This window comes from Coprinopsis cinerea (assembly GCF_000182895.1).
Source record: "Coprinopsis cinerea okayama7#130 chromosome 9 map unlocalized cont3.9, whole genome shotgun sequence".
Lineage (NCBI taxonomy): Eukaryota > Fungi > Basidiomycota > Agaricomycetes > Agaricales > Psathyrellaceae > Coprinopsis > Coprinopsis cinerea.
Window position 1 is genome coordinate 1,191,106 of NW_003307536.1, and position 26,302 is coordinate 1,217,407.

The 26,302-nt window shown below is 51.2% G+C and overlaps 9 protein-coding genes across 9 annotated transcripts; 5 read left to right on the forward strand and 4 right to left on the reverse strand.

The window, feature by feature from the left end:
• Positions 1 to 110: 110 nt before the first annotated feature.
• CC1G_15176 (hypothetical protein) lies at positions 111 to 1,595 on the reverse strand. The gene is made up of 2 exons (XM_002910491.1): positions 1,524 to 1,595; positions 111 to 1,460 (listed from the first exon to the last, which is right to left on the reverse strand). The coding sequence occupies exon 2, from the start codon at positions 1,453 to 1,455 to the stop codon at positions 508 to 510; it is 948 nt and encodes a 315-aa protein (XP_002910537.1). The 5' UTR covers positions 1,456 to 1,460; positions 1,524 to 1,595; the 3' UTR covers positions 111 to 507.
• A 477-nt stretch (positions 1,596 to 2,072) lies between these two features.
• CC1G_15177 (TKL/TKL-ccin protein kinase) lies at positions 2,073 to 5,207 on the reverse strand (the record flags this gene model as incomplete). Its single annotated transcript, XM_002910492.1, has 10 exons — positions 2,073 to 2,548; positions 2,599 to 2,801; positions 2,858 to 2,891; positions 2,946 to 3,481; positions 3,529 to 3,780; positions 3,830 to 3,904; positions 3,955 to 4,143; positions 4,194 to 4,439; positions 4,502 to 4,945; positions 5,007 to 5,207. 10 exons carry the CDS (start codon positions 5,205 to 5,207, stop codon positions 2,107 to 2,109), a joined length of 2,622 nt encoding a protein of 873 aa, XP_002910538.1. The 3' UTR covers positions 2,073 to 2,106.
• Positions 5,208 to 5,669: 462 nt separating this feature from the next.
• CC1G_15178 (TKL/TKL-ccin protein kinase) lies at positions 5,670 to 8,028 on the reverse strand (the record flags this gene model as incomplete). The annotated part of the gene is made up of 9 exons (XM_002910493.1): positions 5,670 to 6,132; positions 6,185 to 6,393; positions 6,453 to 6,486; positions 6,537 to 6,612; positions 6,664 to 6,916; positions 6,973 to 7,356; positions 7,414 to 7,590; positions 7,643 to 7,888; positions 7,942 to 8,028. The coding sequence occupies 9 exons, from the start codon at positions 8,026 to 8,028 to the stop codon at positions 5,670 to 5,672; spliced, it is 1,929 nt and encodes a 642-aa protein (XP_002910539.1).
• Positions 8,029 to 9,613: 1,585 nt separating this feature from the next.
• CC1G_07696 (HHE domain-containing protein) lies at positions 9,614 to 10,330 on the forward strand (the record flags this gene model as incomplete). The annotated part of the gene is made up of 3 exons (XM_001832257.2): positions 9,614 to 9,745; positions 9,804 to 9,995; positions 10,070 to 10,330. 3 exons carry the CDS (start codon positions 9,614 to 9,616, stop codon positions 10,328 to 10,330), a joined length of 585 nt encoding a protein of 194 aa, XP_001832309.2.
• A 289-nt stretch (positions 10,331 to 10,619) lies between these two features.
• On the reverse strand, positions 10,620 to 12,915 carry CC1G_07697 (hypothetical protein; the record flags this gene model as incomplete). The annotated part of the gene is made up of 16 exons (XM_001832258.2): positions 10,620 to 10,646; positions 10,704 to 10,796; positions 10,853 to 10,902; positions 10,954 to 10,967; positions 11,025 to 11,148; positions 11,207 to 11,304; positions 11,360 to 11,504; positions 11,560 to 11,653; positions 11,708 to 11,739; positions 11,790 to 11,943; positions 11,999 to 12,115; positions 12,170 to 12,204; positions 12,255 to 12,348; positions 12,406 to 12,507; positions 12,559 to 12,677; positions 12,735 to 12,915. The coding sequence occupies 16 exons, from the start codon at positions 12,913 to 12,915 to the stop codon at positions 10,620 to 10,622; spliced, it is 1,479 nt and encodes a 492-aa protein (XP_001832310.2).
• A 584-nt stretch (positions 12,916 to 13,499) lies between these two features.
• CC1G_07698 (heparinase II/III family protein) lies at positions 13,500 to 15,956 on the forward strand (the record flags this gene model as incomplete). Its single annotated transcript, XM_001832259.2, has 3 exons — positions 13,500 to 13,865; positions 13,907 to 15,477; positions 15,533 to 15,956. 3 exons carry the CDS (start codon positions 13,500 to 13,502, stop codon positions 15,954 to 15,956), a joined length of 2,361 nt encoding a protein of 786 aa, XP_001832311.2.
• A 625-nt stretch (positions 15,957 to 16,581) lies between these two features.
• Positions 16,582 to 23,276, forward strand: CC1G_07699 (ATP-binding cassette transporter; the record flags this gene model as incomplete). Its single annotated transcript, XM_001832260.2, has 35 exons — positions 16,582 to 16,800; positions 16,854 to 17,334; positions 17,393 to 17,809; positions 17,872 to 18,168; positions 18,233 to 18,283; positions 18,349 to 18,426; positions 18,486 to 18,523; positions 18,598 to 18,624; positions 18,679 to 18,768; positions 18,820 to 18,933; positions 18,985 to 18,991; positions 19,044 to 19,105; positions 19,158 to 19,580; positions 19,634 to 19,664; positions 19,717 to 19,772; positions 19,820 to 19,888; positions 19,945 to 19,975; positions 20,033 to 20,098; positions 20,154 to 20,676; positions 20,729 to 20,979; positions 21,045 to 21,188; positions 21,241 to 21,337; positions 21,411 to 21,519; positions 21,576 to 21,606; positions 21,659 to 21,813; positions 21,880 to 22,044; positions 22,098 to 22,154; positions 22,206 to 22,362; positions 22,412 to 22,485; positions 22,539 to 22,669; positions 22,728 to 22,794; positions 22,846 to 22,856; positions 22,911 to 23,022; positions 23,071 to 23,111; positions 23,162 to 23,276. 35 exons carry the CDS (start codon positions 16,582 to 16,584, stop codon positions 23,274 to 23,276), a joined length of 4,797 nt encoding a protein of 1,598 aa, XP_001832312.2.
• Positions 23,277 to 23,924: 648 nt separating this feature from the next.
• Positions 23,925 to 24,926, forward strand: CC1G_07700 (hypothetical protein; the record flags this gene model as incomplete). The annotated part of the gene is made up of 2 exons (XM_001832261.2): positions 23,925 to 24,267; positions 24,322 to 24,926. Exons 1-2 carry the CDS (start codon positions 23,943 to 23,945, stop codon positions 24,924 to 24,926), a joined length of 930 nt encoding a protein of 309 aa, XP_001832313.1. The 5' UTR covers positions 23,925 to 23,942.
• A 622-nt stretch (positions 24,927 to 25,548) lies between these two features.
• On the forward strand, positions 25,549 to 25,776 carry CC1G_07701 (hypothetical protein; the record flags this gene model as incomplete). The annotated part of the gene is made up of 1 exon (XM_001832262.2): positions 25,549 to 25,776. The coding sequence occupies one exon, from the start codon at positions 25,549 to 25,551 to the stop codon at positions 25,774 to 25,776; it is 228 nt and encodes a 75-aa protein (XP_001832314.2).
• Between the last annotated feature and the right edge of the window lie 526 nt (positions 25,777 to 26,302).

The window sequence follows — 26,302 nt, forward strand, 5'->3', positions numbered from 1 at the left end:
CTGGGTTCTTTCCGATGCTTTGAATGAACTTCGAAAGATGAGATGGAATTTTCTGCGTGAAGAAGAAAGGGGCCACATAAAGCAATGATTACACTTGGCTTCAGATATCAGAACGCACTTCATTAGACTTCTATTGCTTCGCATCTATTTTTGAAAACGTACGAATACTAGAGCTACAGCACACTCATAAAGCATAAGAGTGTTATGATACAGCAAGGATGTACGCGGATTGTATGATACACTGCGTTGCAATACTATAAATACAGGTTGAGGCGTGGCAGCTGTTGCTGTAGAGTACGATAGGAAGAATTCGAAAAGCGAGAAAAAAACCCAATGGAAACAAACAGAAAGCACAGGTAACGAGAATAGATCAGTAATACAACAAAGGAAAGTGTCCCAGACTTACAACATCAAGAAAGCGAGAGAAATGTGGAAAAAGGATGGGCGCCTATAAAGAAGACTGTAACAAAAAAGAACACACGGTTGCTGTGAAATGATCATTTTCTTTCAACACGTCCTAGCCTTCTTCCCAAATAAAGAGGCTATTCTTGTCCGTACAGATGGCACGTTGCGAGTTTGTTTCTGTGGTGCTGTGGTCCCTCCTCCCCTTGAGCGGAGTTTATCCTGTCTTGCCTCGGGGGGTGGCATCGACGTGGACGACATTGACAGGGTCGGAGATACGTTGCCATCCTCCCAATCAAGGCCCGTCTCGTCAGATGACACGAAATCCAAGTCTCCTTCGAATGATTTGATCGCGAGAGGGTTGTTGAGCTTCTCGAGGGCCGCTGCGTACGAGGGAAACACGACAACGTTCCCATCGAGTTCGTCATAGAGTGTGTTGAAGACCTCGTCAAGCTCGGCTTCTGAGAAGAGTGAGATCTCACTCCAGTACGCCGCACTGCTTGCATCGTGCGCCATCATGTTCTGCAGGTTGTCGTCGTTGCATGCCAACATTAGGGCGCCGATGAAGAGACGGTGGCCCGAGAAGGAGCGGGTGTCGTTGGGCGGTTGGAGGTTGCGGAACCGCTGGAGGAGGATGAGGGCGGCGATGACCACCTTGAGGGGGACGCCGGTGATGTGCATCAACTGGGCGATGAAGATGGGGAGGCGAGGCTGTCCCAGTCGTTGTGAGGATTCGGTCTCTTCATGGGACCGAAAGGCTTTGACGAGGTAGGCCGTGCAGAGGTCGGCAATGTCTTTGTAGCCGAAGTAGGGGTCAACGATGTATTGGACGTCGCCTCCTCCTGACCTTGCGAGGAAGGCAGCTTCGGGAACGACGTGGGAGCATGTAGAGGATGTCCGAGACGAGCTGGCGGTGGATCGGGTGCCGTAGTAGTCTGAATGGGCTGTCTCAGAAGTGGGGGAACCACTATCTTGTCCCCATGGATCTGCGTAGAAGGGGGCATTGTACGATGGTGGCTCGCTCAATCTAAGTGCAGGTCTAGTAGAGCGCATTTTTTCTAGAGAGCAGATATCTTCGTGTCAGAACCCCCGAGTCATACAGAGTACAATGGTTGACATACCTGTCCGGAGAAAGTGCGAGCTACTGTGGTGAAGGTAGCCGGGTAAGCTCGACTGTGAGGTGTGCTGGAAAGGGTTGGAGTTGCTGTGATTCTCATGGAGAGCGCAGCTGTTATAGCTGATCTATCTTTATCTTTGGACAGCCCTGTGCTCCGAAAGCAGTGCTGTGGTTCTGGTGGCTTCCACACCCAGACGGATATGCGGTATCCACCGCTCTTCATTGTGCTACATCATCCAACAAACCATTTTGGACACAGATGTCAAACACAAGATGAACAAGCGCCCTTGTTTGGATGTCGGACAGTTACCAACGACCAAAACCCGCGACAAGACCCGAGGGCTGGCCTCGTCTGGCAGCGACTAGACGCCTCAGAAATGGACTACGACAGACGGGGTCGCAAGTGAGTCATGGTGGGAAGGAAGAAATGGTCTCATGGCTGTGCAGCTACTGCGGCTGTTCCGGATCTTACGAGGTCGGAGGCAACATACCTTCACTCGGAAAGCTCGAGTCTACAGAACTACTCATGACGACTTGATTATTGTGCCGATATGCATAGACTTTTATATTGATATGACATACACGCATCAGTTCATGGTACTACCTCGTTTGAATTTAAACACCTTAATAAATTTGCGAGATAGAGCTTTATAGGCAGATGTTTGCGTTAGACGCCATCTGTATTTCACCATCTCTTCCTGTATTTTCAGCGCCCTTCTTTTCTCTTGGAAAAGGTCGATGATAGCCCAAGCCGCGTCGAAGTCTCGCTGGAGGAAAGGCTGGTAGCGACACCCATGCTGCAGAGGTTCTGCAAGGTAATCATTGACAAGCTGATGCTGCCTTCGTTCACCTTGCTCTTCTTCATCCAAGTCCTCCCAACCTGTCGAGACGTAGACAACGTTCTTGAGCGCATCCTGGCCACACATCGCTCGGAAGACATCTAAGTTGTCTCTTTTTGTGCCTCCAACCCTGGCATCAGCGATCGAGTGGAATTGCAAAACCCCTGTGAGCACAACGTGCGTTTGATACCTGGAACAATTTAGGTTGGGCGTCGGGAATGCGTCCGGAAAAAAGCTCACGTTTCCTTTAGCCATTTAGCGATCAACTCCAAAGTTTGGCGATCGTGCATGGCTGTACTTTCGAACCCTGGAGTGTCGACGAGGAACACTCGCCGACCCGGCTGGTTCGGATGGAAGCACCCGTACACTCCAACTTCCTTCGTACAGGATGTTATCGTGTGCGAGACGGGCGCAACATAGTCGTTCAACGCGCAATTAATGAACTGCTCAAAATGCATCAGTGTCAATGAGGAAGGGTGCCTGTCGGTAAACCACTCACTGTGCTTTTCCCACTACCGGTCGGGCCCATTAACCTGGAAGTGGTGGGTGAGCCCAGCAATTCGACACTAGTGGGAAAGAATACCAACGCAATTATAATGTCATCCTCCAGGAATGACGACGCCTGTGACCTGGGCACTCTGGCCGGACGTCTTGGGAGAGGCTTCTCGGGCCTTGGGGCGGACTTCTCTGGCGGAGGGTCGTCAAAGCCATTGACAACTTCATAGTCTTCAACCGGACTATCGCATTGCGGTACCTCGAGGGTCGTAGAAGAGGCACCCGAACTAGTTATGGTGCTCGCACTGAGTGAGGACGCACTTGTCCCCAACCTGGGTGGCTGAATGCGAATCGGAGTAGGAGGCACCGCCAAAAATGTCGTGGATCGCAGGTTCGAGACGGGCTTGGAGTCCCACTTGTACTGTATCGATGGTGGCCCAGTATCGAACTCTTGGATGAATTCAGACATCGCTGGTCTTCGGTCGGGGTTGAGGTCCCATGCCCGATTAATCCAAGCCCATAGTGGTTCTGGCATCGCAGCAGGTCGCTCGCAAGGCTCATTCGAAATGATTGCTCGGTAGGCTTCAGCCAACGCAAGGTTTACAAATCTAGGTGTGCCCGTGTACATCTGGATAAGTTGAGCAACCGGAACCGGTAAGAGGTGAACCACCGTACCTCGTAAACAACACAGGCAAATGCGTAGACGTCCGTCTGGGTTGACTTCTTTTTCGCTGGTGTCACCTCGTGAGAACCTGGTCCTTTGGCAGGTTGCACATCCTCGACAAGCAATTCCGGGGCCGAAAAGAGATACGGCCCTCCCGTTGCAACAGTCGATGAACGCCAGCCCAGGCGGGCATCCGGTGCGAGACGGCCTAGTCCGAAGTCTGCCAAGCACGCAGTCCCAGAGGGGGTCACGAGAATATTATTCTAAGAGCATTGTTAAAGAGTGTTACTGAACGTGGGCTGTGCATCTTACAGATTTAATATCGCCATGGATGAAGGAGGGGTCCAAGGAATGTAGGTAGTTCAACCCACGAGCAATGTCTCGAACCTGACAGAAGATGAGCGACAAGTTGACACGTCGTGCGGTCTTAAGCTCACCAGGGGCATGCGATCCAAAGCGGGCCTGGCCTCAAGGTACTGGGAAAGGTTTCCATTTGCCATCCAAGGAGAAAGTAAGCAAACCCAAGTCGGGCCGGAGTCTTCGCTTGGCCAGAGGTAAATGCCGTAAAATGGCAGGACATTGGGATGATGAAGCTGGCTCCACAGGATGGCCTCCCGACCATATCCCTGTTTAAGAATGATAAGAGAATCCCTGCACAGACGTCGACGTTACTCACTCTGATGATCGAATCCACCGGTATACCCGTTACATGTTGTCGCATGACCTTGACTGCGACTGCCTGTCCACGAAGGTCCCCCTTCCAAACATCTCCAAACGAGCCAATTGCGGTACAGCGCTGGCCTGGGATGTTGACATCCTGATGGACGAGGCAGCGGGGGAATAGTGCAGCTTCCTTCACGAGGTGGATGAGGGCACGCAAAATCATGGGGTGGATACTCTTGAGGGCAGGGTAATCAAGAAGCTACGGTCGACGTTGCACATTGAGTAACGCTTTACTAGAAGGTGAGAAGTAAACGGACGCACCCCTTGGAATAGATCTATGAGATTTTGGTCCACTTCCGGATCCTTTTTCAAGAACAATGTGTCTTGCCCAGGCCCCTGTTCAATGCAATCCACGACCAAGGCGGCGATATGTGCCGTTTCCAAGAGCAAGAGCTCGTTGACCATAGGGCGTAGGGACGTACGCGGTGCTTGGAAATTTGCGTCTACGACATTTCGCGGGATGAATCCAGGCGTAGGAGCCGTTTCTGACAGTAGAATACGTCGCAACCCATCCTTGGGTGTCCTGTACGCGGCCAAGCGGGCCACTCGATCCAGGCCACGTCCTGCATCGAGGATTTCCCTGAGAGCACTGAAGACCAAATAGGATCGTCGATGAGCGAAAGAGGAAACTTTGAGGCGCGAAGCAACCGACCTGGTGTTTTCCTCGGAACTTCCCAGGACGACTGCCGCCAGAATGAACGTTCGCTATCGATCGTCAGTCCCAGTCAGCCGGATGCATGGATGTGGAATGAAAAGCTTTACGAACGGGAAACAACATTTCGGATATTCCTTCGTCCTTCAGAATAGGGTAACACTCGGAATATGCGGCGCAAATGGCAGCGATGTCGTCTCGATGGTGGCCAATCCAGGTCGCTGGTTTCTCGTGCAACAGTTCCAGGCTAACTTCGCCACACTGGCACTCCCGTAACCGTCGATGCAATGTCTCCAAGGTTTGTTTGCTTGACATCGATACCGAGAACTAACGGTGAAGGGTTAAGGTATAGGGTAAGGAAGAGAGTGAGCTTGACACTCTTGCTTTCTTATCCGATTGGTTACTGTCATTCTGACATTTGGTATTGAATTCAATTCGTCATCGCTATTCGGTCCAGGGCGCTTATTCGTGCTCCTTCCCATGCCCCATGGCCACAAGCTACACGTTCTTTGAAACGAGCCGCAATGGAAGCAAGGCAGTGCTGGCTCCTAGCATGCTGGTTGAAACGAGGCTTCCACGCGGCCATGTCATACCAAGGCATGTTCCCAGACGCGATCGATTGTGATAAGAGTGTCGTACAAAAGGACACATGATGGAATCCGTACTGCCAAAGAGATACGGACGATAAGCGGGGTAAGTAAAGGCTGGACTTCGACGGGACGGAGTTTCACTGACCATCAGCCAAAGGAGTCACGATGGTCAATTTCCAGTCCGAAATTAAGCCAAGAGCTTTGGGCCTTTCCAAGATTTGGCCCATTTATTCCATCTTCTACGAATGGCTTGAAAAGCCGAGGTTTGCGATAGCGGTAGCCGCTTGTCGACGACCTCTGTTTGTATCAGGAGTGGCCTTCGTTGATTGCCTTGTTGTTGGAACAGGTCGATGATACGCCAAGCGCTCTGCGTTGTCCTCTCCGAGAAGCGACAGTAGCGAACTTGGTCAAGGCCAGCGTCATCCAAAAACGTGTTTCGCAATTGCTCTTCACGCTTTTCGCCGAGTGTTACTAGCTCATCAGTCTCGAGGTCTTCCCATCCAGTCGATACAATGACGACATTATCCAAAGCTTCCGGACCGCATAGTTCAGTGAAAACGCGGAGATTCACTCGGTCGGTGCCTGAGAAACGTGCTGAAGTGACGCTACAGAAGTGGAGGACACCGCTGAGCCTGATGTTTTCTTTGTACCTGCAATTGTCTCAGCAGCCCAATCCACAGCGGAACAAAAAGGATGACGTACGTTTTTATCAGCCAATCTGCGACTTGTGCCAGCGTCTGCTTCTCGGAGCTAACGTCTTCGGTATGGTCGAAACCGGGAGTGTCCACAAAGAAAACTCGTTGCTCTGGTTTATCCGGGTGGAAGCACGCGAACAGCTCGACCTTCGAAGTGCACGACCTGACGGAGCCAGAAACCCTAGCAACATCGTCACCCAGTGCGCAATTGATGAACTGTCGCGACGGGAGTCAGCAAGACGAATCGGAAGAGACAGGACGGCCGGGACACTTACAGTGCTTTTCCCTGTGCCAGTAGGCCCCATCAATCTGGAAGACAGTCAGCAACTACGTTCAAAGAATAAACAGTAAGTACCAACGCGATCACAATGTCATTGTCGGTCAATTCCTCAGGTCTGACCTTCTTCATTGAGCCATCATAGTCATTAGGTGAGTCTACGCCAAGTGGTCAGATTCAATTGACAGCCCATCCCGTTGGAATCTCACCTTGCAGGAACGTCCAATCCCAGGCCGTGTCGTACTTGTAAGGATTGTTGAGAGGAGTCGGACACATTGCCTGCACGAACGCTGAAATTGATGGCCTTGCTGCAGGGTTGCGATCCCAGAAGCATTCAACCCAGTGCCATAGCAAGTCGCTCATCCCTCCAGGCTTGTGGGTTGGATCATCAATTAGCCCAACTATTGCTTTCCAACGCCTGAGGCCGTGAAGATCAAAAAATCGAGGTTTGCCATGATAAACCTGGACGGTAAGAATACATTTGCGGTATCCTTGAAGCAAAAAGGGACCTTACGCACCTCGTAACAAATACAGGCGAATGCATAGACATCACTAGCAAGCGTCTTGTATCCCAGTTGGTCATCCTCTGTGGCATCACTGACAGATTCCGCCTCTCCTTCGATAATCTCTTCGAGGAGTTCTGGAGCGCAGTAAAGTTCATTCCCAGCAAAAAGGCTGGAACTTCGTGATATGCCCCATTTGGGGTCTCGAGGGAGTTTGCCTAGACCAAAGTCGCCAATACAAGCGCGCTTGTTGGCAGTGACGAAGATATTATTCTTCGGTGGACGGTGAGTGAACATTGCTCCAGCGACGATAAACAGGCATACCGGTTTAAGATCCCCATGAATTACAGGCGGATCAAGATTATGGAGGTATTCTAGGCCTCTGGCGATGTCGAAGATCTTACAGACCGCGCGCGTGAGTCCAAGGAGAAAGGCGAACGGTAAACGAAAACGAACCAGTTCTTGTCGATCAGTTTGTGGTTCCGCTTTGAGGAAGTCCGTGATGTTTCCATTATCCATCCAAGGTGAGAGGAGGGAGTAAAAATGTTCTCCCTCCGCCTGGAACAGGCCGTAGAAAGGCAGCACGTTAGGGTGATGCAGCTGACTCCAGATGATGGCTTCTCGCTTGAACGCCTAAGGTGATACATGTCAGGGGTGATCAAGTTTCGTATAGAAGATAACCTACCTTGTTCAAGTACTCCCCTAGCTCCAGCTCCGGTGAATGGTTGGAAACCTTGACCGCCACCACACGGTCGTCCACCTTCCCTCTATGGATCTTGCTAATTCTAGTGCTATGGATGGGTGGACCACCCGCAACCTGCAGGCTGTTGTGGGCCAGGCGTTGAGGTAAGAGATCAGTATTCTCCGACAACTTGAGGAGAGCGCGCAAGATGGGTGCATGGACTGGGTCAAGATGTCGTGATCCAAGTACCTAAATGAAGCAGGTGAGGTGAGGAGCGAGAGAGAGCGAACAATTCGACTAACAGAGTAGAGTAGATCAGCGAGCTCCTGATCTACAGCTGGATCCTGAGCGCTGAGGAAAGCGTCGCGTTGCTCCCCGTCTGTGCACATGGCAATCACGTTGGCGGCGAGGTTCGCAGTGTCCAATTCTATAATGCGGTGAACCAGATCGGTTCTGACGACCGACTTGCAATTCCGGTCAGTCAAATACCTCTTCTGCTCGAGCCTTGCAACACTTACCTGAATAGCTGCGTATGGGATGAACTGATGAAGTTTGTGCTTGATTGTTAAAGAGCGGGATAATCGCGCTCTTGCATTCAGTTCCAGCCACCGGGTTTGCTCATGCGTCACTACATCTAGAAGTCTGCAAAAGGGTCACAACATGCAATACAGTGATTGTGCTTGTGTGACCTACCTGTTTTGGCTACCGCGTATCGTGCAGAGGCACCCTCGAACGAATATCTGGAGACGCTGTGATGTGAGATATTAGGGGTACAAATATGAAAGAGGCAGAAGGCGGATTAACTGGGAAGGGTAAGTTCAACATTGCTTCTGGCCATGGGCTGACACCATCCGCCAACGCCCTGGAATCTGCTGCCACACGGTGGAGATAACTCATATTCCGCTCCAGCCATTGCCTATGATCAGCCTTGAGCAGTGATACGGTTAGAAGCCCAGAGCTGGAGGCCAATTGTTGGGCCAGAGACTTCAGCGATGAATCTGGCATCACGAAAGGAATGAAACAGGTCGCGCGGTGTCGAAGCTCCGCTAGGGAGTGAAGTTGGCGATGATTATCGCGGCCATCATTGAGGTACTCAGTCGTGGCCACGACATTAGATAGAGTTCAACGAGCCCACACGCTACCTCGTGTCCAGAACGAGGCGGAAATTCTTAGAAGTCATACAATCTGGTGACATGGTTAGTCTATCAATAGAGTTGACATTTCCCAAACTCACCATTCATATCACCCTATCACATCTATAGAAGCTCGAATGTCCTGAAAAGTGGCGTTCATTTCCCGGTCGATAGTAAAGTCCACGAAGTATGAGGAAGAGCCTGAGGTCCAGGAACAAAACTGGCGAGGCCCGTCCGTGCGAAATGATGCAATCAATTCCCGCGCTTTTCCCGACGCCCGACTCAATGCTTGATGTTCAAAGTTAGACTTGATTCCTTGAGAAGATAGATAGTATCGAGCTCAATTGATGTATAGGGAATTCAAACCGTGCAACACCCCTCCAAGAAACCAATTTCTGCACATTTTTCTCCCTCCATTGGCGCCTGGGTTCATCTACTGACGTAAAGATTCGAGTCTTCAACCACTCACTCATACAGACCCGCAGAACAACTGACGTCTACCATGAATCGTTGGTGCGCTCAACCACCAATGAAAACCGCGTCATTTCACCAACCGATCTAAAGATTCTAAACAAGCGCCACCCAACTCGACCCTCTTTGAGACAATCCGGATTCCGAATATTCTTTTGGTGGGGTACCTTCCTTTTCGGTCGACACCAATCAATGATAATGACGGTGTTTACGATCTCAGGGCTCCATAAGTCTTTCGTGACATTGGGGGGTGTCTTATCATAAATAGTCCACAGGAGCACATAGGCTCGTGTTGATATAATCGTCGACATTTTGAACTGACCACGGCCAAATATCTCGTCTCGTACATCCACCGACTAATCCTCCCACCATGATGATGCAGACCCGCCTCCTTCGCCGAACTGTCCTCCCGACTGTTCGCTACCCTCTCGCGAGGACTCTCGCTACAACAGCCCCAGGCCACGTCCGCCTCCTTCAAGCCATTACGGACGATCACCGAGAGGTACGAGAGCAGCTCAGATGAAGTCAAAGCCCTTGTCTCACCTCTGATTCCCCCGCAGATCGAAGCGTTCTACGACCAATACCTGAAAAACGGCGGAAACACCGATGCCCAACAACGCTGGGCCAACCAACTGACCTGGGAGATCGCCCGTCACTCCATCAGCGAGGAGCTCGTGGTGTACCCCCTCCTCGAGAAGGTGATGGCCGACCAAGGTCACGTTCTCGCAGAGAGCGACCGTGACGACCACCAGGTGCGTCATCTCTTTCGTGCCAGACTCACTGGGGTTCCCCAGACTGATGTGTGACCGTGACCGTGACCTACTAGTTCGTCAAAGACCGCCTTAAGAAACTCGAATCCATCGAGGTCGGAACGACTGCCTACAATGCCATCCTGAAGGATATCATGGACCACCTCAAGGAGCACATGAGGAAGGAGGAAACGGAGCAGTTTCCCCAGTTGGAGGCCAAGCTCGGCGAAGACCAGTCCATCAGCACTGCTCGTAGCTTCGAGAGGACCAAGGCATTCGTTCCTACCAGGTATGCATCATCCATCCATAATCGACGACGCCATATTCATCCACCATAACAGGTCCCATCCCAACGCCCCCAACAAGCCTCCGTACGAGACACTTGCCGGTCTCATGGCTGCACCCATGGATAAGTTGATGGATGCCTTCTCCAAGTTCCCTTCCAAAGATGAGAGGGAGAGCGTGTCGAATGCTGCTACGTCGAGGATTTGAGTTCATTTTAGAGGGCTTGTGTAGCGTTTCCCAATTGCCAGTGTATTAATAGCAGTCCAATGTATAATATGTGTACTCCCGCATGGTATCGAAGTCGAATGAAAGTCATGTTGTCGACCGAGTTCTGTCCGAAAATTATGGGACGTAGCGGAAACCGGGAGCCTAAAGGGACGAGTGAAGAGTCAGCACACAATATTCACCAGCGCATACCTCACGCACCTCATCGGCCAGTTCACGGGTGTCGACTGGGGCATCCGGGTCTACCTTTCCGTACACCTTATCCCTAAGCGCGTTCTCTCTTCTGTACGACAACTAAGCGAAGACGTTCAGGATAACATGTACTTCCTTGACAAAGCGACGTGGCTTACCGATAGCAACCCCGAGCAAATTGCAGCCAAAAAGGCCAGTGAACAAGAAACTGATTGGAGGATGAAAATACAACTCGATAACTAGGATTACTTGCACTTACTCGCAAATCCTCTCCTACAGCCAGGATTGATTGAGTCAACTGTCGATGCCTTTGATTGAGAGGATGCTCACGTATACGACGGTCCCTCTGCCTTCGGGAAGATATGCGACCCCAAGATGCTTCCACATTGGCCAATAGCCATGAACATCGGCATCCCTGTCGCTTTCTTCGTTTCAGATCCAAGGTTATGCGCGACTAAAGAATGGACTGAATCAGCGCAAAACTTAGGAAACGACTCCGTAATCTGACGCACACCAAGCAATGGTTATCCCGATAGTGGTATAGGTCCCGCTGGTAATGCAGAACGTTGCAAAGTACCGTACATGGACGTTGGTGGCAGCCAACAAGATTCTGGTTGACGGCGAAAGTGAGTGAAGGACATGAATAGCACAGCGCAATGACTTACAGATAGCCAATGCCGCTAATACAACACGCAATCGACATGAAGATTCCTCTGCTCTGAAGCTTGTCGGATGCCCAAGAGAACGAGATCAAGACGAAGGAGGCCGTGATATACGGAGGTACCGTCAATAGTTGTGCAAGGGCATTTGCTGCAGAAAATCGGGTGAGAATTGATCGAGACTGGGGGGAGATGGGGAAACTTACTGTATCCAAAGGTGGTGATGATAGTAGGCAAGAAGGCCGAAATTGACGCTAAAGCGCAGTTCAAACCAAAATAAATGACACCTCCGGTGTATACCTAGGCGCGACTTCAGTATGAGCGTGGCTCGCACAATATGATAAGAGGACTCACTCTCCAGTCCTGGAAGGCAAGGAGAATGTGGGCTAGGCTCAGAGTAAGAAACGAGATGCTACCAACAATAAAATGGCATTACCTTTGTTGACTGTGGCACCAACATCACCTCGAGTCGCCCGGTTCATTCTTGCAAGGGCAATCTTCCGTTCTCTGTCATTGAAAAACGAAGTGGATTCCGGTCGATTGGGAAGGATGAAAAGGGTCAAGATTCCTAGAAGGATGGGAGGGATACCCTGCGGTTCGTTGAGCATATCAGAAAAGTCCTTAGCACGACCTAAAAGGGCGTACCTCGACAATGAAGAGCAATTTCCAGTGTGGGATGGTCGTTTGAATATGCTGGATACCGTATGCAATGAAGCCGCCGATGCTTCCAGCGACGGTTGCGAAACCAAACCAATACGCCATCTGAGGCGAAGGGTGAGATCGACTTTGCATAAAGGGAGGTATAAGTAGCCTCACCCTCAAGCCCATTTCCTCTTTGGTATAGAAATACGCTGGGGGTAGGGTAAGTCGATATCAGGGAGAGGTGGATCGCCGTCCTTACAAAAATACAAAGGCAGAGATGGACCGAAACCCGCTTCGAAAACACCGATGAGGAGGCGACATACGACGAGAGTGGAGAAGCCGGTCGCAGTGGACTGTGTATAGCAAGCTCGGTAAATCGCAATGGGTCAACGAAGTCGTGACGGTCGTACCATTAGGGTGGACGCTGTTCCCCATCCTACTGCCGCACACGCCATCCATACCTTTGGCGGGAAAAGCTTGGATATAATGGTGGCGGGAATTTGGAAGAGAATCTGGGATTCGTGTCAGCGGGCTGTTCGGGCTATGTGGAGGATCGATCGCACATAGGAAAAGTAGAACGAAGAGACGACCCAGTCGAACAGCTCTCCGGTCTTGTCACCACCCAGTACATCTTCAGGTAGGCCTTGTAACCGGGCATTCCCCAAATTTGAACGGTCGAGGTCTATTGGGTGAGGAAAGGTCAGTCAGGAGTGGCGGATGAAGGCAGTCGGCGACATACACGCGAAGAGGTAGAGCAAGCATGCTATTGGGAGAATTCGCAAGTCCAGCTTGCGGACGAGCTGCCTCTCCTCTTCAGCGGAGTGTTTCACGGGCGTTGGGGATTCCTGTTCAACGTCGTCGCCATCGTCGGGCTGGGGGTCTATCTTTGGAAAAGTGTTGTAAGTCAAATGTTTTCGCATGGCGAGGAGTAACGGACAGAGCGAGGTGAGGCCATCTGGGTTTTCTAGAGGCCCTTTATACGAGCTGTTAATCACAGATAGAGGTCGCTTAGCAGACCCACTGTAGGGCCCCCTCCTCTGCACTCGAGCCTGCAAGACCCGATTTATAGCAGCACGAAAGTAGACTTACGAGTGTATACTCTACTTCTGAGCTTCCACCGGCAGATAGGAGCCGTCCTAGCATGCTTCTATTCACAAATCGTTACTTGAGCACAGAGTCCAAGGTCCGCCACAGCAGACGGCATAAGGCGACAATTTGGGGAAGAGACAAGCCTGAGCTTTGTTTAAGCGCGCTGCTTGAGTTCGTGTGATATTTCTCGGATAGGGGTCCGAGCCATCAATCATTCTTCGACCAGCGACCACCATGGCACACACCAAACCTCGCCGTTGAACTCCTCGAATGGGTTGCGGCGGAACCAGGCCACGTTTCATCCAACAGGGGCACTGGTTTCGGCCTACAGTGACCGCTGCAGTCACGGTAATCTACAACCGAGCCATCATGTTACCGTTTTATATCCAGCATCAGCGCTGCTCTCCCTAGACCCATGTCACACAACACGCCCTACAAGGAGGTCGGCTTCAGCGACTCCTCCACAGGATTCATCCAACCACCTCAACCACCAGTCCCAAGGACTCACAAGAAGCGCATCAGCCCTTGGATCAAGTTTGGCGTTCCCGCTCTCATCGTGATCGCCATCGCGGCCATCGTTGGAGGTGTCTTGGGGAGCAGGAAAAAATCATCGGACAAAAACGACGATGGAAACAGCGAAGACTCTACGGACGGGGGCAAGGACAAAAACACAGACAGCAGTAGTTTGCCAGGTATTGCGACGGTCACCGACAAGCTCGAAGCTGGCCGTTTTGCGACCGCTACCAACTCAAAGTACATGATCCCTGTCTATCCTTCAGCGGTACGTTTCCTTTTCCAACACACGTTTCCAGCTCCTCACAGTTACACTGGCAGACCAACGCAGCACTCTTCAGTGCACCGACATTCGATGCCAATGCAGCAACCTGGCCGCAAGATCCTGAACAGTTTGGCGAGCCCAGTCCCCTCCAGGTCAGACACGACCGCCCACGGCTCATCGCACCCGCCTACAAGTGGGATGCGCTCCCCGACCTCATTCGGGCAGACCCCTACCTCGCTGGCTGGAACGAAACCATTTTCCGAAACGCATCCGATTACCATGCTCTCCCGCCCGTTCGATACCACATGGACGGCGACAGCGGTATCCTCGACAACGCGCGCGAATTCAAGATGCGCATCAAAGCATTCGCTTACGCCTGGCGCCTATCTCAGAACACCCGCTGGGCTGATCGCGCATGGCAGGAAATCCAGCACGTCGTTTCGGACGACTTTGGTGGCCCCGATCCAGACAACACGAAATGGCACCCCACGCACTTCCTCGACACTGCAGAGTTCTCCGCAGCATTCGGCATCGCCTACGATTGGATGTACGACTTTTGGACGCCCGAACAGAGGACATTCATTCGCGACAATCTGATCAGACTGGGGTTATCGCACGGTGCTGCTGTGTATGGGGAGGGTGCAGATTTTGGATGGTGGAGCAGAGACACCACTGGTAATTGGAATTGCGTGTGTAATGGTGGCCTTACCCTCGGTGCTCTCGCCATCCTTGGTGATGATACCACTGGTACGGCTGAAGCACTCCTCCGTGCCACCATCGACAACGCCAAAGCCAACTGCATTCGCGCCGTCACGGACGACGGTTCATGGCAAGAATCGACCAACTACTGGTATTTCGGTACCACCGGCCTCGCAGAGATGGCTTCTGCTCTCCTCTCCGCTACCGGATCGCACTATGGCCTACTTACAGAAAACACCAACTATTGGCGTACGGGTACCTTCCACATGTATGTCTTTGGACCCACCTCGTTGTTCGACTTTGGCGACCACGGCCCCAACAAGTTCTCTACCACCGCCAACACGATGTTCCTCCTCGGCGACCAGCTAGATCACCCCGAATTCATCCTCCACCAGCGCGAGCAAGCTGATGCTGCCGAGCCATGGAGCATGTTCTGGTACAATCCTGCCGTGGCTGGAGCATTCTGGTCTGGCCTTCCACTCGACCACTTCTTTGACTCTCCCCCCGTCCAGTGGGCTTCAATGCGCAGCAGCTGGACAGACAAGGACGCTGCTTTCCTCGGTATCAAGGCGGGTCGCAACCAAGGTCACCAGAGGCACAACGACTTGGACGTTGGTACATTCGTTATCGACGCGTTGGGCACTCGCTGGGCTGGTGAACTTGGCTCGGGCGATTATCTTTCGACGGAGTACTTTGGCGGTGAAGACCAGGATGCAGAACGGTGGAAGTACTACAGGAAGCATACGATGGGACAGAACACGTTGATGATTGGGAGGAGGAACCAGAATGTCGATGCTGCTCCGACGGTCAGACATGACTCGAGTGGGACGACGCAGGATTCGAGCACTGTGTTTACCCCCGAAGACGATTCGACTGCTTTCTGGACAACGGACATGACGAGTGCTTATTTCGATGCGTGAGTGTCCCCGTTTCGATCGTCTGAACTTTAGTCTGATAAATCTTTGATATAGCACTTCGGTCAAACGTGGAGGCCGCTTCCTCAATGGTCGACGTCAAATCCTAATCCAGGATGAAGTAGACGCCCAAGCTGAAGTACAATGGCGAATGCACACCAACGCGACAATCGAGATTGATTCATCCGGTACATCCGCAACACTTACACTCGATGGAAAGGAGATGCAAGTCGTCCTCCTCGACCCGCCTGCAGGCGCCCGGTTCTCTGAACAGCCAGCGGAAAGACAGGGTATTGAACCCATCCCAGCCTTTGGTGATCAGTCGAATGATGGGGTGAGGGTGTTGAGCATTGTGTTGGATGCTGGGAGTTATACGTTGAGGGTACTGTTTAATCCCCAGTGGGAGGGTATGGGTGCCGATGACTATGTTACGCCTCCGAATGTAGCTTTGGATGATTGGAGCTTGACTAGTCATAATTGAATCGGTCGCTTCCGTATGGCATGATATAGATCATTGGATTCTTGTGATTTGGGCGCGCCATGTGGACCTTGTATGGTGCAAGGCTTTCAAGGACTTAAGTGCGGAGCTTGGAGCGGCAAGTCAGCCTACTTGTGCGCACCTTCCGGTGAACGTTTGCCATAAAAAAATCCACGTCGGGAATCTAGGGGTTTCGAGGAAGTCGCGGTGGAGCCACTGTGGTTGTAACGCAATTTGATTAGGGAACGAAAATTGCTTATCTTCTCCTGGTCAGGTCTTCCGAGCCGTGAACAGCAATTAAGCGCCCGCCAAGGCATTCGGCACGGCCAAGCCGTGCCTAAATCTGTTTTTGGCTGCTTTGTCAGCCATTGAATCCATATGCTCGATTGATGCGGTCCGCGAATTCTGCGCTCTGACTCTTGCCTGACCTCTGGTCGGCTCCGGATTCGCCACAGCAGCCCATACTTCTCTGCCAAAACCTATCCGATTCCTGAACATCCACCCAAAACGAAGCCTCTCCAGGCTTGTTATCGTTCCAGGTTTCCGTTCGCGACGACCAGACTCCGAACGGCTGCCAGCAATCTACCGCGATCCGACGCTGGACTAGACTGCTAGCTAGTAGCGCAAAATGTTTCGCTACCAAATCGAGATTGGGGCCTTCCTGGTCGGATGCACCCTGGCCAGTGCAATACGGCTTTATTCTGCAAGAAAAGGTGTCGACGAAGGCAAAATTCGACTACCGGTACATGACGAGGACGGCCAGCTTCGACACGACCCATTCGACGTTACGACACAGGAAGATGTGATAGACGGGTACCCTATTGAGGAGGAATTGTTTTGGAGACGTGTATGTTTTGGTTTAATGCTGTTATTTGAGGTTTACGAACTGAGGGATTACAGATGAGGTGGCGGAAACTCTCCATCACAATTGTTCTGGCGCTCACAGTAGCTCTGAACGCGGTCGCGTTGGGATATGCCATTTCCAACGACGACCTTCGGGAATTGATAGTCGCAGCCCTCCAGCTGGCATTCTCTCTCTACTGTGTCGTCATCTCAGCCCAAGCTTCATTGACGGACGATGCGGACGCGCATTGCGAGTTGATTCTGCATTTAGCGGTGCTGTCATGCACTGCCGCGTTATCATTGCTCTCTGTCGCCATTCTACCGGATACGCCAGTCCCCGTCATCAAGGACATTGTCTACGATCCTGCTCTCCAGGGCCTATGGTACTCCATCGTTGCCCTTTACACCCTCGCCTGCGTCATTACATTCACGACTCCAACGGGACCTCCACTAAATTACCCACCGGAATTCATCTACGCGGAGAAGACCGTCAAGTCGATAACAAACCCGGACCCAGAAAACGTCTGTGGGATCACAGGTAAAGTAGAGCCCCGTCGGAAGGCGCGAACCAATCTCTAATTCACTTCCGATTGTAGGATCTTCGTTATGGGATACGCTCATGTTCTCGTACACCACCAAAGTGGTCTGGCTCGGAAATCTCGCTTCAAGTCTGGAAATCGGTGACCTGCCCATTGTCCCAGGAAATATGCGTGCCGCATCCAACTATTCGCTCATCAGGAAGGGGATGCGCACAGTTCAGCTCAAAATCTTCAATTGGAAGCCACGACCCGGATCGGGTTGGGACCTCGGATACAAGTTGATTCGCTTGAACATATTTGCTTTGCTTGTTGAAGTGTCGCTTGCTGCTGTTTCCGCAGTCCTCTTCTACGCGCCGGCGTTCTTTATGAGACACTTAATTTCGTATTTGGAAGCTGATCCTGACCGCGAGAATAAAGGCTGGGGATGGGTGTACATTTTCGGACTCTTTGCCGCCAATGCCATCGGATTCCTCAGTGAGTTCTGGAACAGCGACCTCTCTCCCGCGGTACCTCTCCTAACAGCGGGTCTCCCACAGTTGCTGGCCAGCTATGGTCCTTAGCGACGACGACGGTTCAAGTCCGACTTCGAGTTCAGCTCAACACCATTCTTTTTGCCAAAACGCTTGTTCGCAAGGACGTTGCTTCCTCTGCCCCCAACACTGGTTCGAAGGACGCGAAGCCCGGTCAAAGTGCCAGCAATGGGGAAAACGCGCAAGCGCCCGCATCCGACGATAAGGAGGACGACTTTTCCAGCAAAGCTCAGATTATGACTTTGATGACGACAGACGTTGACAGAGTCAGCGAATTTGCCTGGCATCTGTTCACCCTCGTCGGTATGGCTCTCCCTTCGTCGTCTCAAGTGCTGAAACCCGAAACCTCATTATCATGTTCCTTCAGATTCCCCGATTGAAATCGCTATTGGCACCTATTTCTTGTACAATCTCCTTGGTATGCAGATTATCACCTGGAGATGCGATGCAACCCTCACATATGGTTAAATTTCTGTGTCGCAGGTGTGTCATGTTTCTACGGACTGGCGGTGATTTGTCTGTTCCTTCCCCTGAATCATGCCGCCGGGAAGATCTTCGTTGGTGGGTCTTCTTGGCCTGATTGCGCACCCTGACTGGTGAACTCAAATTTTTTATCGTAGGCGTTCAGGAAAATCTCATGAAAGCCCGGGATGAGCGGGTGGCGCTTATGAATGAGGCCAGTCAGATGCATCACATCTCTCGGCGTCCTCTTGGACTGACATGATCTTCTAGATCTTGGGAGCTATACGGATGCTCAAGGTGAGCGCCCGCCCTCCTTGTTTCCGTCGGGCGGGTCTGATAGGAATCTACTAGTTCATGGCCTGGGAGCGCAGCTTCGAAAAGCGTGTATTGGCTATCCGAGAGAAGGAACTGAAGTATCAAAAACGCCACTACAGGATTGAGGTAAGTCTTACGATCCACCCTTTACCAAATTGTTCTGACTGAATCCTGCAGACGCTCTGGAATGCGATTTGGAATGGTTCGCCGATCCTCGTCACATTGGTCGCTTTCTGGCATTTTGCTATCGTGCGCCAACAACCACTCACGCCGTCGATTGCGTTCACTTCCGTAAGTCCATCCCTTTCATTTGTGTCGGCTCTTGTTGATCCCTGTCTGTAGATCATCGGTAGGCTGTCAGCTCTAGCGTCAGGATCCCATCCATTCAATTCATTTTTCAGTGTTCTCCGAGATGAAGTTTGCCCTGAATGCACTACCAGAAACCTTTATCAACATGTTGCAGGTATGGCCCATTGGTGGCAAGCGCTTTCCTCGTCGACTGACTGCTTTTTCAGTGCTTGGTGTCATTGCGCCGTGTTGAGAAATATATGAGTGGTGTCGAAGTTAATCCCGTTCCCCCTCTCGACGAACAGCCCAAGAAGATTGCGTTCCAGTCCTGCACCGTAACTTGGCCTCAAGACCGATCTCAGTCCAGCAATGCATCAAGCCTCGCGCCATCTGCATCGGCCACGCCCCGCAATAAGTTCGTGCTCGTCGACCTTACTCTGAACTTCCCTCCCAGAGAGCTCTCCTTGATCTGTGGTAAATTGGGATCCGGAAAGACGCTGCTGCTTCTTGCATTGCTCGGCGAGGCGGATATTCTTAGCGGGCAGATGGTTTGCCCTCGCTCCCCTCCCGATTCTATTGCTACGTATTCCAAGATGGACGTTAGTAAGGAAGAGTGGGTCGTTGATGGAATGTGTGCATACGTGCCTCAGGTTGGTTCTGAACATTATCAAGCGTGTTCAATACTAAAATCACATATTTTCAGGCGGCTTGGCTTCGGAACGCATCCATAAAAGGTGGGTTCATGCAGCACCTCTCCCAGAACAACGACCTGATGGTCGACTATAGAAAACATCCTCTTTAGCCTCCCCTACGACGAGGAACGGTACCATAAAACTCTCGAGGTGCGCTCCCTCTGTATGTCCATTCCATTGTGCTGACCTTATTGCAGGCTTGTGCGCTCGTGAGCGATCTTGAAATCCTGGAAGATGGCGACGAATCGGAGATTGGAGAGCGTGGGGTACGTGAAGGCCAGCTGTAATACCACCCACCCATTCTCAAGGTTGGACCCTCTAGGTGAACCTTTCAGGTGGTCAAAAGGCCAGAGGTGCGATTGCTACATCGTTCAAACGAGGAACGCCGCTAATCTGTCACCCATGATTAGTTTCTCTCGCTCGCGCCGTCTATTCTCGAGCTTCGATCCTCTTCTTGGACGACGTGCTGTCTGCAGGTTCGTGTACAGCCTTGCTTTCCGACATATCCCCAAGCTGAACACTTTTCTCAAGTGGATGCCCATACGGCGCACCATCTCTATCACCAATGTCTCAAGGGTGAGCTGATGGAGGGGAGAACTGTCATCCTTGTGTCCCACCATGTTCAGTTGTGTGCCAGCGAGGCAGCCTACATCGTGGCATTGGACAATGGTCGCGTGATGTTTGAAGGCGACCGAGATGCGTTTAATTCTTCTGGTATCATCAAGAAACTTGGCCAAACAAGCGAAACGGGACAGCAAGATGATCTCGAGGAGAAAGAGCAACTGGTAGAGGCTGAGGAAGCAATCTTTGGCCGCGGAGAGGGAAGCCAATCGGAAACCAGTTCCACAGTCGTGTCATCATCGCTTGTATCCAAGAAAGAAAAGAAGCCTGCACGCAAACTCGTAGAAGAGGAAACACGGGCAGTTGGTCGAATCAAGAAGGATATTTGGGTCACATTCCTCAAAGCCTGTGGAAACAATTGGTTTTGGCTATTGTTCGGCTTTGTCTTTGCCCTGGCGTCCGTTACTCCTGTGTTGGAGAACAACTGGCTCAGGTACTGTCGGCTCCGCTCTCTTCCCGCACTACAAAGTTTAATCCTCGGATAGATATTGGTCTGCTTCTGCTCTGGAAGGGCGTGGTGAAAGCCCGGCCTTTTACATCGGCGTATACGCTGCGATAACCGGTGTCGGCCTCATCATCACTACCTCTCGCTGGTTCGTACTCTACGATGCCTCCATTCGGGCTTCGACCGTACTCTACAAGAGGTTATTGGAGACTGTCCTATTCGCCGATATTCGTTTCCATGACACTGTTTCGCGGGGCCGCCTCCTCAACCGCTTTGGTAAAGACTTTGAGGGTAAGTATCTAATACACCTATCAGCCGCCCCTCGTGGCCCCCATTGATTCACCAACCATGCGTAGGAATTGACAGCAGCCTCGCGGATAACTTGGGACGAACCATCATTACAGCTTTATCTGCCCTGACCACTATTGTGACCGTGAGCGTCGTCGGAGGCATTCCGTTCGTAGTGGCCATCGCCATTCTGGGTGTACTCTATTGGAATGGTGAGCGTCTAGCAACTGGGTTATGACGATAGTATCTGACGTCTTTCCCTAGCTGCAAAGGTTCCGTCTCTCGATTCTTCCCACATGCGCGCTGTTGCTTATTCCAGAACAGGTCTATGGACAAACCTCTCGAGATATGAGACGTCTTGGTAAATGGCGCGGTTTTAGTGGAGGATGGAATTGGTGACTGACGTCGTGACTGCCCGCAGATTCTGTATCAAGGTCTCCCCTGTATTCCATGTATGGAGAGACGATCTCTGGTGTCCCAGTGCTGCGGGCCTTTGGAGCGTCATCAAAGTTGTTAAGGGACATGCTTCGATGTGTCGATACGGTGAGGCCCATCATTGATTAAGTCAACGATGTGAAGACTTATTCAATTGTATGCAGAACTCGAACCCGTACTACTGGATGTGGGGAGGTATGCCCTGACGTCGTGATCATGTGTTCACCCTCTCACCAACCATTCCCAGTCAACCGCTGGTTGTCAATCCGATTCAATCTCCTTTCGGCGGCCATTGTCGGTGCAGCGGGACTCGCATGCCTTGTGACACCTAGTATCAATGCTTCCTTGGCCGGCTTTGCTTTGGCTTTCGCTACGACGATCACCAACGACCTGCTGTTCATGGTAATGTGAATCGTTGCTGCCCGTAAATCGACGGCTGACGCTCCGTTTCCCGGCTGCTATGATTAGGTTCGTCGATTTGTAGCCCTTGAGCAGTCTATGGTCGCGTTGGAGAGAATCAAGGAGTACTCCGAATTGAAACGTGAACCTGCTGAATTTATCGAACCCCGTCCGCCCGTATCTTGGCCTTCACAGGGTGAAATCCAAGTTGAAGATCTTGTCATTCGCTATGCTGTACGTGGTTATGATACCCATGCCAGTTCTGCACTCATTTTCACTACCTGTAGCCCGAGCTTCCCGATGTGTTGCATAATTTGTCATTCACTATCAAACCCGGAGAGAAGGTACGTTGATAAGACGTTGGTCAAAACGGACGAAATCTGAGCGTTGTTCAGGTCGGAATCCTTGGTAGAACCGGTTCAGGCAAAAGCACCCTAGCGCTTTCCTTCTTCCGCTTCGTGGAGCCCGTGAACGGACGGATTTTAGTTGATGGTCTCGACATTTCCAACATCGGCCTTACTGACCTTCGTAGCCGCATAACGATTATCCCTCGTGAGTCACTCTGCCAACGTGATGAAGAAACCGCTAACCTGCGACACAGAGGATCCTACGATTCTGAGTGGCACATTACGTTCTACTCTTGATGTCTTCGATGAATACGAAGATGTGGAGATTGTACGTGCCCCTTCCCATGGACTTTGGGCTCATTCAATTTAACAATATTACAGTACGAAGCTCTTCGTCGGGTACACCTGCTGCCCTCTGGGGGCGACGATGAAACTCCGGAGACCGTCAACGCCAATGTGTTCCGAGATCTCGATTCCTCAGTTTCTGAAGGGGGTGAAAACTTCTCAACTGGGTATGGGCCAGAACTCGGACCGTAATGCTCTTCGCCGTTCTTATGCATCGGATGACAGGGAGAAACAACTGTTGTGCATGGCCCGTGCCATCCTCAAGCGTTCGAAGATCCTTGTCATGGATGAGGTGAGCTAAATTTGTTCTATGGTCACCCACTATGTTAACCTGCTCTCCAAGGCGACTGCAAGGTAGGAGCATTGGATTAGCAATGAGATTATGTGATCTTGAACCATCATCTGTAGCGTGGATTATGCGACAGATGAACTTATCGGAAAGACAATTCGGCATGAATTTGCTGAGAGCACGATTTTGACGATTGCCCACCGCCTGCGTACGGTAATTGATTATGACAGAGTACGTACCATTCTCCATGTTGTGCCGCTTGTTCTGATCACTGTGTAGGTCATGCTCCTGGATCAAGGCCAAATCGTGGAATTCGACAAGTACGTGCTGCTCGACCCACTTGAGTGAACGTAGCTAATGTCTGCTCCAGGCCCGCTACATTGCTCAACGACCCAGACTCCAAATTCTATGCTTTGTGCAAAGCAACAGGAAAAGAAGAATTTGCCATGCTCACGAAGATGGCGCGAGTTAATGCTACGACATAACCTTCTCTTGAACTAAGTATCCTAGATAGAATTACTATTTGTAGCTGTTATGATTCAAGGGTGTCACCCCTCGGCTGTTTTAATACATTATGTGAGAGGAAAAGGGTTTGTATGGAATTATCCTCTTCCCAACGATGAGAAAAGCTCTCGATAACAGAAAACTAAAGGGACGTATAGAAACCGAGTTACGTCTGGGTTCTTCTCTGATTGGGCTGGTCTTCGATTTATTTTCCTTTGGAATTGCACCCTATCTTGGCGACTTCCTGTCCAATCATTCGTCGGTCAGTCCTGGTCCCATACTTGCACGTAATCTTTAGGCCACAGGTTCTTGGTGACATTATTATTCCCTCCGGCCCCCTGCAGTCGTCTCTAAAAGTATATTCTTTCGTATGGCTACACACCCACGTCTCAATGGCTTTAGCGATGGTGGACCTCTGTCGCTAGGTTCTGACTTGGTTTCCAATGGCTACTACCCTCCAGCATTTCCTTATTCACTCTTAAGGATGCGGCCCAACGAAATACCCATTTCTTTCAACTTTCGCTCCTTTCCCCACATCCGTGTAGGCTGGACTTCACCCCCTGCCATTCCTTCAAAATATGCCTCCTAGTAGACTGGTCTCAAGGAGTGGTGAGTCGCCCATTCGTTAGCCGTCTCATCAAGTTCTCATGTGGAAGGCAGTCAATTTGACGAAGAGCGAGGATGCAGTTGCCGCAGAGGAGGACCCTGCATCCCCGCTAACGACGTATCCTACCGGCTCTGCGCAGGACGAGAGCGAGCTTATCTACGACCTACTCCCTCGTAATTTCTCGACGAATGGGAAAAATTTCAACAACGGGAACAACAACAAATTCCCCTTCTGTGCAGCGTGCTTCATCCAGGACAACGACCCGAGGGTGGTTTACAATGGGAGGTGGCTTCTGAACGGAACTACCTTTCAGACGACGCACAGCACAACAGACCGAGGGGCCAGGGTCGAGCTTCGCTTTAGAGGTAAGAAGTGAGACTGTAATGTTCCTGTATCACGCTGATGAGTGAAGATTATAGGCTCAAAGATAGTCGTATTTGGGACAGTTCCTGTTAGCAATGCAACTGACCGGCCACCTCGAGCGAAGTACTCCATTGACGGCAGACAGACAACAGAGTCCACGGTCCCCATGGCCAACACCCCGATTCAGGGCCAACCCTTCTTCCAGGCCAATTCTCTCAATACGGAAGAACACAAACTCACCATCGAAGTTATCCGAGCGGAGACACCGTACATCCTTCAGCATTTCTTCGTCACACCGCATCCTAGAAACACGACTGCTGATAAGGTCATGGAGAACGGTGGTCCAAGAGATGATCGAATATCGGTTGGCTCCCCCGGAGCTACTGCACGACCGACAATCACTAATGCAGCTGATATCGGGTCTCCAGCCCTCCCTTCCTCGGCATACGATGAAACCGGCCCAACTCGAGCCCAGTCAGAATCGCCCTCGGCGAGCCTCGTCAGAATACTGTCAGGTGTTTTGGGAGCTCTCATCGCCCTGATTATTGTCGGTATTTTGTTGTTCTTGCTCCGCCGAAGACAGAAGAAGAGGAACTCTTCTTCTCGGTTCTTCTCCAAGTTCTGGAAATACTCCCCACGCCCAGGTACGTTATGTGTGTAATCTTCGGTCGTCACTGCGCCTCAAACTCGAATAAGATACGATCTATACTTCCTTCACGACGCCAGAATCTATCCAACGTAACGAACCAAGCTTTCTTATGCGTGGTTCTTCAGCTTTCACACCCAGCGAGGGTCCCCCCAGCGATTTACGCGTATCGATGGCCGTACCTCCCAGCAGGTTCTCCTTCAGCAGCGCTCCTACCCTTCCGAACGTTTCTCTCCCGAAGCGTGAAACCTCCAGCTGATCAGCGGACGATCGTCAACGGACTATTCAAGATATTTAGGTTGTTGTGATTTTCACTGTAATTTACATACCCCGCATCTCCTGTATCAATTGGACAGTAATATAGATCCAAGGACTCCATTAGCCGAAGAAATTTACCGTGTAGCCTTAAATACGCCCTCTTCGCCGTTCTTCCAGTAATTTCAAATAGGGTTCATTTAGTGGTTGAAACTCCGCGCGACGCGCTATAAATGCGCTTCCCGCCGGTAACCAATCTTTCTATCTTGCCTCCTGGACGTTCTTTCAAGGTACGTGCTTGGTTTGTCATGACATATCTCGAACTATGGTAACGCCTTTCACGAATCGCCCGACAATGCCCGTAGCTTCCAGATCAACAACCATGCCCTCGAACCGCGACGGTGCTTCTGGCAAATCGGACACCTACGTCCCTTTGACGACCTATGCAATTCATCAATCGTACGGTGGCTGGCAGAACTTCATGCACTCCCATGGTTTAAAGCCCTGGGATCTCGACGACGTAGAGGAAGGGAAGCGCATCGTTGAAGGTATCAAGGAAGGCCACCGCCTCGACTGGGAGGAGGAGCAGAAGAACAAAGGGCGAGCTTGACTGAAAAACTTGAATCCCGTCAAGTAAGTCTTTATCCAACTTTCAAAGCGACTGTCTTATACAATTAAACAGCGCACCTCTGGCTTTTCTAAGACTACAATACCTGTTAGCAGCCCTTGACGAGAAGAATAGAAATAAGATTGCCCAAAGCGTGGTGATTGGTGATCGAAAGTGACCGCATTAGGAACAAGGATGGAACCGACATTGCTCTCGTTGGAGCGTTGTTTGGAGCTTCTCAATTTTCTCTCTTTTACATCGACAGGAGTGCCATCTGCTCGATTTGTCTCTACAACCGGCGTCGACGTTCTCAGTAAGTCTGTAGCAATCATCCGAGCTTGACCAAGATTGATCTTCGTTCCTTGGCAGACGGTTCGCTCTCAATGTCGACCTCGAGCAAGAACAATTCAAAAGGCATTGGATCTAAGACCATGCATGTACCTGGGAACGGTGATCCCATTTACCACACTTTCGGGGACTTTGAAGACTTTTTGACCAGTTGTAGCCTTAAGCCATGGGATAGAAGCGG